The sequence below is a fragment of the Salmo trutta genome, chromosome 30, assembly GCF_901001165.1.
Source record: "Salmo trutta chromosome 30, fSalTru1.1, whole genome shotgun sequence".
Lineage (NCBI taxonomy): Eukaryota > Metazoa > Chordata > Actinopteri > Salmoniformes > Salmonidae > Salmo > Salmo trutta.
The window spans coordinates 45,526,754-45,540,274 of record NC_042986.1 but is presented as its reverse complement, the minus strand read 5'-3'; the positions used below and the strand labels follow the sequence as shown (position 1 = coordinate 45,540,274).

At 44.3% G+C, this 13,521-nt stretch overlaps 1 protein-coding gene across 1 annotated transcript in view; it reads left to right on the top strand.

Annotated features, from left to right (window-relative positions):
* Window positions 1-13,521, top strand: part of LOC115168797 (constitutive coactivator of PPAR-gamma-like protein 2) — a 113,487-nt gene that overhangs the window by 13,583 nt on the left and 86,383 nt on the right. Inside the window, exons 3-6 of the mRNA XM_029724352.1 lie at window positions 4,687-4,769; window positions 4,960-5,088; window positions 6,242-6,344; window positions 6,665-6,732. Coding sequence (XP_029580212.1) covers window positions 4,687-4,769; window positions 4,960-5,088; window positions 6,242-6,344; window positions 6,665-6,732 — 383 coding nt within the window. The remainder of the gene's footprint in view (window positions 1-4,686; window positions 4,770-4,959; window positions 5,089-6,241; window positions 6,345-6,664; window positions 6,733-13,521) is intronic.

Here is a 13,521-nt window from a genome sequence, read left to right as displayed (position 1 = left end):
TACGTTCGTCTGGTAGGCTCACATCACTGGGCAGCTCGCGTCTGGGTTTCTCTTTGTCGTCCGTAATAGTTTTCAAGCCCTGCCATGTCCGGCGAGCATCAAAGCCGGTGTAGTAGGATTCAATCTTTAATCCTGTATTGACGCTTTGCTTGTTTGATGGTTCGTCTGAGGGCATAGTGGGTTTTCTTATAAGCGTCTGGATTAGTCTCGAGCTCCTTGAAAGCGGCAGCTTTAGCTTGATGCGGATGTTGCCTGTAATCCATGGCTTCTGGTTGGTATATGTATGTACATTCACTGTGGGGACGACGTCGTCGATGCACTTATTGATGAAGCCAATGACTGAGGTGGTGTACTCCTCAATGCCATTGGATGAATCCCGGAACATATTCCAGTCTGTGCTGCAAAACAGTCCTGTAGTGTTGCATCCGCATCATCTGACCACTTCCGTTTTGAGCGAGGCACTGGTACTTCCTGATTTAATTTTAGCTTGTAAGCTGGAATCGGGTGGATAGAATTATGGTCAGATTTGCCAAATGTGGGGTGGGGGGAGAGCTTTGTATGCATCTCTGTGTGGAGTAAAGATTGTCTAGGAAAGGTGGTCTCTGGTTGCACACGTGAGATGCTGGTTAAAATTTGATAAAACTGATTTAAGTTTGCCTGCATTAAAGTCTCCGGCCACTCAGAGCGCCGCTTCTGGGTGAGCATTTTCTTCTTTGCTTATGGCCTTATACAGCTGGTTGAGTGGGTCTTAGTGCCAGCTTCGTTTTGCAGTGGTAAATAGACAGCTAGGAATAATATAGATGAGAACTCTCTTAGTAGATAGTGTGGTCTACAGCTTATCATGAGGTACTCTATCTCAAGCGAGCAATACCCCGAGACTACTTTCATATTAGACATCGCGCACCAGCTGTTATTGAGAAATACACACCCCCACCCCTTGTAATATCAGACGTAGCTTCTCTGTTCTGCCGGTGCATGGAAATCCCGCTAGTTCTGTTGTCTGTATCGTCGTTCAGCCACGTCTCAGTGAAACATAAGATGTTAGTTTTTAATGTCTCATTGTTAGGATAATCTTAATCGTAGGTCATCAATTTTATTATCCAATGATTGCACGTTAGCAAGAAGAACGGATGGCAGTGGGAGTTTACTCGCTCGCCTACGGATTCTCAGAAGGGTGCCGGATCTGCGGCCCCTTTTCCTGCGTCTTTTCTTCACACAAAAGGCGTGTATCTGGGCCTGTTCCAGTGAAAGCAGGATATCCTTCTCCTTCTCGTCGGACTCGTTAAAGGAAAAAGTTTCTTCCAGTCCGCGGTGAATAATCGCTTTTCTGATGTCCAGAATTGTTTTCCGGTCATAAGAGACGGTAGCAGCAACATAATGTACAGAATAAGTTCAAAAATAAGTTACACAAAACGCAAAAACGAACAAAACCGCACAATTGGTTGGGAGAATGTAAAACCTCAGCCATGTTCTTCGGTGCCATCTTGTATAAAAACACCAACCTTTTGTCAAGATCACCTTTGCAGTCAAAGCTGAGATCTATCAGATTTATAGTTTTTTTTACATTAACCTCACACAAACAGTTTTGTAGGAATGAGGTTTGGGCAGTAGGCCTAATACATTATCACAGCATATGATTGGCCTGCCAATATTGTTAATCAGACCATATTATATTTTTAAACTCGAGCTTTGATAACAAAATAGATCAGTTGGTGTAGCACTTGAGGCACTGTGGAGCATAAATTTAAAATATTTTGCTTTTTTATTTCACTGGACTGATGGTATCTGCATCTGATGGTAAACAATGTCAAATCACGTCCATCTTCAGGTCAAAGTCGGAGCTCTAGAAAGATGCCAGAGTTTCCGACTTGGAGTTCCGAGTTGGATGACTGTTCAAAACAATTTTTCCCAGCCACCTCTCACGGTCCCTGCTCTCTCCTTCCTTTCCAACTGATGGCGAAACTCGAGTCGCACCGCATCTGCTTCATGCACAAATTCATGTTGTTCCTATGACCAAGGAAAGTTAGAAATGTTCCTTAATGTTAAAATTGATACGACGAGCTGCTAATAATAATAAAATGCAGGGCTATCGATGCTTGGCTGCTCGTTCATTGCAGCCGAGCAGAAGTACGGAAAATCACGATCGACCGGTTGGCGAGCTGTGTGTGTGTGTGTGTGTGTGGGTGTGGGTGGGGCAGGCTTACAATGATGGCAAAAAACAATATTTGAGAGTTCGCTGACCCTGGTGCTTGAGGGGGTACGCAGCTGGAGGTTGACTGTTTGAAGGGGTACGGGACTATAAAAAGTTTGGGAGCCACTGGTGTACAATATGCATAAAACAGTATTCAACGGTTTGTAGTGAGGGACTTCCAATGTGTCAAGCCTACGAGAGGCTAGCTAGCTGAGCTAGAAACAGTTGGCTAGAAAAACAAGTGTTCAGTCAATGCTAGCTAGTTGTCTGTTCTGAAAGAGTTAGCTACAGACGTAGGATTAACAGCTCACCCTGCACTACCAGCTCAAATGTAAATGTTGCTGTCATGTCTACCTCTAAGCCCAGTAAAGCAATAAAAACAATGAAGAATCCCAGAAAAATTGTTTAAAAAAAATGGCCCATATTAACATATTTAGCCAAAGAAACAAAGTTCATGAAATGTGTTAATTTGCTAGCAACAGAAAGCAGTCATACTGGTTCTTTGTTACTCACTTAGACAATTCCTTTCAAACAGATGTAGCTATATATGGTAGTAACATCTACAGAAGATACAGGAATGCCAATGGAGGTATTGCTGCTTATATTCTGGTTACTGATGGGCTTTCTCCCATAAAGAAACGGACTTAACTGTCAAATCCCCATGGATAGATGATGAATAGAAAAACTGTATGGCTGAGAGGGATGAGGCTAATGGAATGACAAAAAAAGTCTGGCAACACAGCAGATTGGCAAAGATACAATACGTTGACAAATGACTTGACTTAACCCCTATGCGGCATACGGGACGGACATCCAGCGAAAAATCCTATCGCCATTAGCATAACAAAATTTAATATTTTTTTTTTCAAATTACATCGTTTTATAGATGCACCTCTCCTGAATCGAACCACGTTGTCCGATTTCAAAAAGGCTTTACAGCAAAAGCAAAACATTAGATTATGTTAGAGGAGTATATCGTAAAAGTAGCCACATAGCCATTTTCCGACCAACCACATGCATCACAAATAACCAAAAAACAGCTAAATGCAGCACTAACCTTTTACAAACTTCATCAGATGACACACCTAGGACATCATGTTACACAATGCATGCATTCTTTTGTTCGATAAAGTTCATATTTATATATAAAAACAGCATTTTACATCGGCACGTAACGTTGACTAACTATTTTCCCTCAAATGCATCCGGTGAAACAGTGCTACAATTTACAAAATTACTATTCGAAAACATTTTTAAAATGTAATATTGTCATTCTAAGATTTATAGATGAATATCTCTTGAAAGCACCTGTAATGCCAGATTTAAAAATAACTTTACTGGGTAATCACACTTTGCGATAAAAAGGGATGCGATACTCAGAACAATAGGCTAGCAATAGCAATAGGCTACGTTACAGGTCAGCGCCATCTTGGAACAATCGCATATCAAATCTAGTCTTGTATACTATTGTCAATAATCCCTTACCTTTGATTATCTTCATTCTTAGGCACTTCCAGGAATCCCAGGTCCACAACAAATGTATTTTCGTTCGAAAAAGTTAATCCTTTATGTTCCATTAGCTTGTTGTTGTTAGCGCGTTCTGAAGGCTGAACCAAAAGTTCCGACGTGCCCGGGGCTACTCGTTCAACAAAATGCATTTTTTTCTTATTTAGGTTCGTTCAAACATGTCAAACGTTGTATAACATAAATCTGTAGGGCCTTTTTCAACGAGAGCTCCAATAAGATTTGAGGGGGACGATTGCATTGTGTTTCAAAACGTTTCAAAAGGGGAGGGTAACCAGGGGCGCCGGCGTCATAATGGTGATGGCCCTCTCCGTGTGACCACGTTCCACAGCGTGTTATTGTGTCAGTTTTCACAGTAGACTCAAATCACTTTGTAAAGACTGGGGACATCTAGTGGAAGCAATAGGAAGTGCTCAATGAACCATAGCTCACGGTGTGATTAATAGGCAATGTGATGAAGTTGAGTTCGCAATTCAGAATTCCACTTCCTGTTTCGATCTGTCTCGGGGTTTTGACTGCCATATGAGTTCTGTTATACTCACAGACACCATTCAAACAGTTTTAGAAACTTTAGGGTGTTTTCTATCCACAAGTATTAATTATATGCATATCCTAGCTTCTGAGTTTGAGTAGGAGGCCGTTTAAAATGGGCACGATTTTTTTTCAAAAATCGCTGTAGCGCCCCCTATCCTAGGGGAACGCCAAGAGGTTAACAAAATATATATATATATACTATGGAACAAATATCAATTTAAAGAACGATAGTAAAAAGCTCTTGAGTAACTTAAATGAAATTCTAGGCAGAAAAGCTCCATCCTTCAACTCGGCGCCATCCTTCATTGATGCAGATCACTTTAACTTTCCTAAAATGTCTGTTCATCTTTAATCGATTAACTGTGCCATCCCTGAAAAGCAACCAAACACACCTTTTACATGTTGTTTACTACTGGTCTCTTTCTCCCCCCCAATAGGAAACCATATTCTCCCTGATGAGGACCTGGCTGCCTTCCACTGGAGCCTTTTAGGACCAGAACACCCCCTGGCCTCACTCAAGGTATAACCTCTGACCTTTAATCCTGACGATATCTTCTATTTACTTCTAAACCATAACATTAAGCTATACCCCTGCTGTCTGGCCCATCATCTATAACCTCTGACCTCTAGGTGCGTGCCCACCATTTGGTGCTGCCTCCCTGTGAGGTGGTTATCAAGGCGGTGTATGACCCCTAACCTCTGACCTCTAGGTGCGTGCCCACCAGTTGGTGCTGCCTCCCTGTGAGGTGGTCATCAAGGCGGTGTCTGAGTACGTCTCCTCCATTAAAGACCTGGGGAACCTCGATGCTGTCGCCAGGGACGTCTTCAAACAATCACAGGTACACATTTAAATACTTTGTTTGGATCAAGAAATCACATTACTGTCCAGAAGCATTTAAATGTATAGAGCCTGTGGTCTAGTGCTAATGTCCTTGCCCGAGACAAATGTACTCCTCTCCCCACCGGAGAGCGGGGTTCAATCCCCACTCCACCATGTCTACCCCTCTGATTTCATAACTGGCTAAATAAGATGCATGGATACAGAAAGCACCTTCTCCATACAGCAGCTGATACAGAGCAGTACCTTCTCCTCCATACAGCTAGACTGACTATACCAGCACCTTCTCCATACAGCTAGACTGACTATACCAACACCTTCTCCATACAGCAGCTGAAACAGAGCAGTACCTTCTCCATACAGCTAGACTGACCATAACAGCTGAAACAGAGCAGTACCTTCTCCATACAGCTAGACTGACCATAACAGCTGAAACAGAGCAGTACCTTCTCCATACAGCTAGACTGACCATAACAGCTGAAACAGAGCAGTACCTTCTCCATACAGCTAGACTGACCATAACAGCTGAAACAGAGCAGGACCTTCTCCATACAGCAGCTGATACAGAGCAGTACCTTCTCCTCCATACAGCTAGACTGACTATACCAGCACCTTCTCCATACAGCTAGACTGACTATACCAACACCTTCTCCATACAGCAGCTGAAACAGAGCAGTACCTTCTCCATACAGCTAGACTGACCATAACAGCTGAAACAGAGCAGTACCTTCTCCATACAGCTAGACTGACCATAACAGCTGAAACAGAGCAGTACCTTCTCCATACAGCTAGACTGACCATAACAGCTGAAACAGAGCAGTACCTTCTCCATACAGCTAGACTGACCATAACAGCTGAAACAGAGCAGTACCTTCTCCATACAGCTAGACTGACCATAACAGCTGAAACAGAGCAGTACCTTCTCCATACAGCTAGACTGACCATAACAGCTGAAACGGAGCAGTACCTTCTCCATACAGCTAGACTGACCATAACAGCTGAAACAGAGCAGTACCCTGCTAGCTGCTTAGCCTTTGTCCTATGCAGGCTTGCAGTCTATAGGCCATGTACCTTAAGTAGAGACTGCCAAATATCAGTACCACTAGCTTTCTGTCACCCCTCCTTTCTCTCACATTCTCTCACATTCTCTCTAGTCTCGTATGAAGGATAAGGTGGAGCGTTTTAAGAAGGCTGTGGAGTATTTCTCATCTGCCTCTAAACCACGCCCACTCTCCATGGTACCCTCCCCCTACCTTTGTGAGTAACTCTGCAATTGGCTAAAGCCACCTTACTCAAACCTCTCCTCGGGGACCTCCAGCAGTTCCATGTATTTGGTCTATTCCAGAGATGGCACACCTGATTGAACTAATCTTCTAGCCCCTGACTAGTTGAATCAGGTGAGCTGGTCCCAACAACATTGAGACGTCTGTGGGTTCTTGAGTAGAGGACTGAGAAGCACTGGGCTAAGGCACCTGCCAGTCATATCTACTGTAGTCTGAAAGCAAGTGCTTTTCCTCTGAAATCGTTAGGCTTGCTTAACTGGATGTGTCAATTTGTCTTTCTGTGTGTGGTGCCAGGGTTTGGTCCGGCTCCTTTTGGCAGTCTTCCTGGCCACATGGGGGCGACGCTGCCTGGAAAGAACCAGGTAGGAGTCACGTCTCTGGTGTACAGTCCCTTCAGAAAGTATTCATACACCTTTTATTTATTCCTCATTTAGTTGTTACAACTGGAGTTAAAAACAGTAATTACATTTTCTCACCGATCTACACACAATATCCCATAATGACAAAGTAAAAACAAGTTTATAGAAATGTTTGTCCAACAAAAAAAATACAGATATCTAATTTACATAAGTATTCACACCCCCTAGTCAATACTTTGTAGAATCACCTTTCGGTGGTGATTACAGCTTGAGTCATCTTGGGTATATCTATCAGCTTTGTACATCTGGATTTGCGGATTTTCTCAAGCTATGTTAAGTTAGATGGGGAGCGGCGGTGAACAGCAATCTTCAAGTCTTTCCACAGATTTTCAATGGGATTAAAATCTGGCCTTTGGTTGGCCCATTCAAGGGCTTTAACATTATTGTTCTGAAGCTGTTCCAGCATTGCTTTGGCTGTATGCTTGGGGTCATTGTCCTGTTGGAACTTACATCTTCACCCCCAGTCTATAGTCGTTTGCACTCTGAAGCAGGTTGTCATCAAGGGTTTGCCTGTATTTGGCTCTGTTCATTTCCCCCTCTATCTTTACCAGTCTCCCAGTCCCTGCTGCTGAAAAGCATCCCCATAGCATGATGCTGCCACCACCGTTCACGGTAGGGATGGTGTTAGACGGGTGATGATCTGTGTCTGGTTTCCTCCAGAAATAGCGCTTTGCATTGAGGCCGAAGAGTTATTTTTACATTTTATTTTTGTCTTATCAGACCATTTTTCGCCTTATGCTTTAAGTCTTTCACATGCCTTCACATGACAGGCAGGCTGTCATGTGCCTTTTTCTCAGGAGTGGCTTCTATCTGGCCACTCCACTTAAATCCCAGAGACTGACGGTTTTTTCCCCCATCTCAGCCAAGGAACTCTGTCAGAGTGGTAATTGGGTTCTTAGTCATCTCCCTGACCAAGGTCCTTGCCCGTTTGGTCCGACAGCCAGCTCTAGGCAGTCTGGGTAGGAGCAACAGCGATTCATCCGTGAAATGGTAGGCCACACTAGCTCACAGAACGGGACCGTGTAGCACGTAAAAATTGTCTGTCCTCGGTTACAACACTCACTGCCGAGTTCCAAACTGCAAAGCAACGTCAGCACAAGAACTGTTCGCCGGGAGCTTCATGAATTGGTTTTCCAAGGCAGAGCAGCTGCACACAAGCCAATGATCACCATGCGCAATTCCAAGTGTCGGCTGGAGTGGTGTAAAGCTCACCGCCATTGGACTCTGAAGCAGTGGAAACGCGTTCTCTGGAGTGATGAATCACGCATCGCTATCTGGCAGTCGGACGGACGAATCTGGATTTGGCGGATGCCAGGAGAACGCTACCTGCCCCAATGCATAGTGCTAACATTAAAGTTTGGAGGAGGAATAATGGTCTGGGGCTGTTTTTCATGGTTTGGGCCCTTTAGTTCCAGTGAAGGGAATTTGATTTGATTTTTGATTTGAAATCTTAATGCTACAGCATACAATAACATTCTAGACAATCCTGTGCTGTTCCAACATCTAGTGGAAAGCCTTCCCAGAAGAGTGGAGGCTGTTATAATAGCAAAAGGGGAACCAACTCCATGTCAATGCCCATGATTTTGGAATGAGATGATCGACGAGCAGGTTTCCCCACACTTTTGGTCATGTAGTGTATATGCCTCACCACAATTCTGTCTCGGAGGTCTATGGACATTTCCTTGGACTTCATGGTATGGCTTCTGCTCTGACATGCACTGTCAACTGTGGGACCTTAAATAAACCGGTGTTTTCTAAATAATGTTCAAAACATTGGAATTGGCCACAGGTGGACTCCAAGTTTGTAGTGACATCTCAAGGATGATCAAAATAAATTGGATGCACCTGAGCTCAATTTAGGGTGTCATATCAAAGGGGTGTGAATACTTATGTAAATTAGATTTCTGTACATGGGTTGTAATTTGAAAAATACTTTGTTAATTTACTATTTTCGAGCTCTGTAAAATGGTATCATACACTACAGTTGAGGGAAAGTAATTCAGTTGTTAAACTTGTAACCCCACTTTTGAGAAAATGGCCCTTGAACGTTTGGGTACATGTACTGGAGAGCTCTTCTTTGTCTACATTTACATTTAAGTCATTTAGCAGACGCTCTTATCCAGAGCAACTTACAAATTGGTGCATTCACCTTATGATATCCAGTGGAACAACCACTTTACAATAGTGCATCTAAATCTTTTAAGGGGGGGGGGTTAGAAGGATTACTTTATCATATCCCAGGTATTCCTTAAAGAGGTGGGGTTTCAGGTGTCTCCGGAAGGTGGTGATTGACTCCGCTGTCCTGGCGTCGTGAGGGAGCTTGTTCCACCATTGGGGTGCCAGAGCAGCGAACAGTTTTGACTGGGCTGAGTGGGATCTGTGCTTCCGCAGAGGTAGGGAGGCGAGCAGGCCAGAGGTGGATGAACGCAGTGCCCTTGTTTGGGTGTAGGGCCTGATCAGAGCCTGAAGGTACGGAGGTGCCGTTCCCCTCACAGCTCCGTAGGCAAGCACCATGGTCTTGTAGCGGATGCGAGCTTCAACTGGAAGCCAGTGGAGAGAGCGGAGGAGCGGGGTGACGTGAGAGAACTTGGGAAGGTTGAACACCAGACGGGCTGCGGCGTTCTGGATGAGTTGTAGGGGTTTAATGGCACAGGCAGGGAGCCCAGCCAACAGCGAGTTGCAGTAATCCAGACGGGAGATGACAAGTGCCTGGATTAGGACCTGCGCCGCTTCCTGTGTGAGGCAGGGTCGTACTCTGCGAATGTTGTAGAGCATGAACCTACAGGATCGGGTCACCGCCTTGATGTTAGTGGAGAACGACAGGGTGTTGTCCAGGGTCACGACAAGGCTCTTAGCACTCTGGGAGGAGGACACAAGGGAGTTGTCAACCGTGATGGCGAGATCATGGAACGGGCAGTCCTTCCCCGGGAGGAAGAGCAGCTCCGTCTTGCCGAGGTTCAGCTTGAGGTGGTGATCCGTCATCCACACTGATATGTCTGCCAGACATGCAGAGATGCGATTCGCCACCTGGTTATCAGAAGGGGGAAAGGAGAAGATTAATTGTGTGTCGTCTGCATAGCAATGATAGGAGAGACCATGTGAGGATATGACAGAGCCAAGTGACTTGGTGTATAGCGAGAATAGGAGAGGGCCTAGAACAGAGCCCTGGGGGACACCAGTGGTGAGAGCACGTGGTGCGGAGACAGATTCTCGCCACGCCACCTGGTAGGAGCGACCTGTCAGGTAGGACGCAATCCAAGCGTGGGCCGCGCCGGAGATGCCCAACTCGGAGAGGGTGGAGAGGAGGATCTCATGGTTCACAGTATCAAAGGCAGCAGATAGGTCTAGAAGGATGAGAGCAGAGGAGAGAGAGTTAGCTTTAGCAGTGCGGAGAGCCTCCGTGACACAGAGAAGAGCAGTCTCAGTTGAATGACCAGTCTTGAAACCTGACTGATTTGGATCAAGAAGGTCATTCTGAGAGAGATGGCAGGAGAGCTGGCCAAGGACGGCACGTTCAAGAGTTTTGGAGAGAAAAGAAAGAAGGGATACTGGTCTGTAGTTGTTGACATCGGAGGGATCGAGTGTAGGTTTTTTCAGAAGGGGTGCAACTCTCGCTCTCTTGAAGACGGAAGGGACGTAGCCAGCGGTCAAGGATGAGTTGATGAGCGAGGTGAGGTAAGGGAGAAGGTCTCAGGAAATGGTCTGGAGAAGAGAGGAGGGGATAGGGTCAAGTGGGCAGGTTGTTGGGCGGCCGGCTGTCACAATACGCGAGATTTCACCTGGAGAGAGAGGGGAGAAAGAGGTCAAAGCACAGGGTAGGGCAGTGTGAGCAGGACCGGCGGTGTCGTTTGACTTAGCAAACGAGGATCGGATGTCGTCAACCTTCTTTTCAAAATGGTTGACGAAGGCATCCGCAGAGAGGGAGGGGGGGGGGATTCAGGAGGGAGGAGAAGGTGGCAAAGAGCTTCCTAGGGTTAGAGGCAGATGCTTGGAATTTAGAGTGGTAGAAAGTGGCTTTAGCAGCAGAGACAGAAGAGGAAAATGTAGAGAGGAGGGAGTGAAAGGATGCCAGGTCCGCAGGGAGGCGAGTTTTCCTCCATTTCCGCTCGGCTGCCCGGAGCCCTGTCTACACCCATTCAGCATTGTTCACACCCTCTTAAGCCTTAGCCCCACCCATCTCTTTTAAGGATTCACATGTGAGGCCATGTGCTAAACAGAGTGAGTAGTGTAGTAAACAACCAAAGATTTCAAGACTAAAAGTAGTAGCCTACAATAAGGAAAAAGTTCAGGTAAAAATACTCTAGTCCTTGGCCTACATCCTAATCTGACTTTAAGTAATTTTCTTCACATTACCATCTCAGATATCTAGATAGGTTTGTGTGTGTGTGTGTGTGTGTGTGTGTGTATATATATACAGACAGACAGACAGACAGACAGACAGAAAAATGTATGTGAACCCTTTGGAATTACCTGGATTTCTGCATAAATTGGTCATAAAATTTGATCTGATCTTCATCTAAGTCACAAGAACAGACAAACACAGTCTGCTAAAACTAATAACACACAAACAATTCTATGTTTTCATGTCTTTATTAAACACAGTGTAAACATTTACAGTGCAGGTTGGGAAAAGTATGTGAACCCTTGGATTTAATAACTGGTTGAACCTCCTTTGGCAGCAATAACCTCAACCAAACGTTTTCTGTTGTTGCGGATCAGACCTGCACAACGGTCAGGAGGAATATTGGACCATTCCTCTTTACAAAACTGTTTCAGTTCAGCAATATTCTTGGGATGTCTGAACTGCTCTCTTGAGGTCATGCCACAGCATCTCAATCGGGTTGAGGTCAGGACTCTGACTGAGCCACTCCAGAAGGTGTATTTTCTTCTGTTGAATCCTTTCTGTTGATTTACTTCTGTGTTTTGGGTTGTTGTCCTGTTGCATCACCCAACTTCTGTTGAGCTTCAATTGGCGGACGGAAATCCTTACATTCTCCTGCAACATGTCTTGATAAACTTGGGAATTCATTTTTCCGTTGATGATAGCAAGCTGTCCAGGCCCTGAGGCAGCAAAGTAGCTCCAAACCATGATGCTCCCTCCACCATACTTTACAGTTGGGATGAGGTTTTGATGTTGGTGTGCTGTGCCTTTTTTTCTCCACACATAGTGTTGTGTGTTCCTTCCAAACAACTCCACTGTAGTTTCATCTGGCCACACAATATTTTGCCACTAGCGCTGTGGAACGTCCAGGTGCTCTTTTGCGACCTTCAGACATGCAAATATGTATTTTTTTGACAGCAGTGGCTTCTTCCGTGGTGTCCTCCCATGAACACTATTCTTTAGTGTTTTAAGTATCGTAGACTCGTCAACAGAGATGTCTAAGTCTTTAGCTGACACTCTAGGATTCTTTTTAACCTCATTGAGCATTCTGCGCTGTGCTCTTGCAGTCATCTTTGCAGGACGGCCACTCCTAGGGAGAGTAGCAACAGTGCGGAACTTTCTCAATTTATAGACAATTTGTCTTACCGTGGACTGATGAACATCAAGACGTTTAAAGTTTTGTAACCCTTTCCAGCTTTATGCAAGTCAACAATTCTTAATCTGAGATCTCTTTTGTTTGAGGCATGGTTCACATCAGGCAATGCTTCTTGTGATTAGCAAACTCACATTTTGTGAGTTTTTATAAGGGAAGGCAGCTCTAACCAACATCTCATTGATTGGACTCCAGGTTAGCTGACTCCTGACTCCAATTCGTTTTAAGTCATTAGCCCAGGGGTTCACTTTCTTTTCCCAACATACACTGTGAATGTTTAAATGATGTATTCAATATAGACAAATACAATCATTTCTGTGTTATTAGTTTAAGCACACTGTTTATCTATTGTTGTGACTTAGATGAAGATCAGATCAAATTTTATGACCAATTTATGCAGAAATCCAGGTAATTCCAAAGGGTTCACATACTTTCTTGCCTGTGTGTGTGTGTGTGTGTGTGTGTGTGTGTGTGTGTGTGTACTAGTCAAAGTTTGGACACCTACTCATTCAAGGGTTTTTCTTTATTTTCATCAAAACTATGAAATAACACACATGGAATCATGTAGTAACCAAAAAAGTGTCAAACTAATCAAAATATATGATTCTTCAAATAGCCACCCTTTGCCTTGATGACAGCTTTGCACACTCTTGGCATTCTCTCAACCAGCTTCACCTGGAATGCTTTTCAACAGTCTTGGAGTTCCCACATATGCTGAGCACTTGTTGGCTGCTTTTCCTTCAGTCTGCGGTCCAACTCATACCAAACCATTTCAATTGGGTTGAGGTCAGGTGATTGTGGAGGCCAGGTCATCTGATGCAGCACTCCATCACTCTCCTTCTTGATCAAATAGCCCTTACACAGCCTGGAGGTGTGTTGAGTCATTGTCCTGTTGAAAAACAAATGATAGTCCCACTAAGCGCAAACCAGATGGGATGGCGTATCGCTGCAGAATGCTGTGGTAGCCATTAGAGGTCGACCGATTATGATTTTTCAACGCCGATACCGATTTATTGGAGGACCCCAAAAAAGCCGATGCCGATTAATCGGCCGATTTATTATTATTTTTTTCCCCCATTTAAAAAAAAATATTTAACTTTTTTTAAACTTTTTATTTGTTTTATTTTTTTTAAACTTTTTTAAAATATTTGTAATAATGACAATTACAACAATACTGAATGAACACTTATTTTAACTT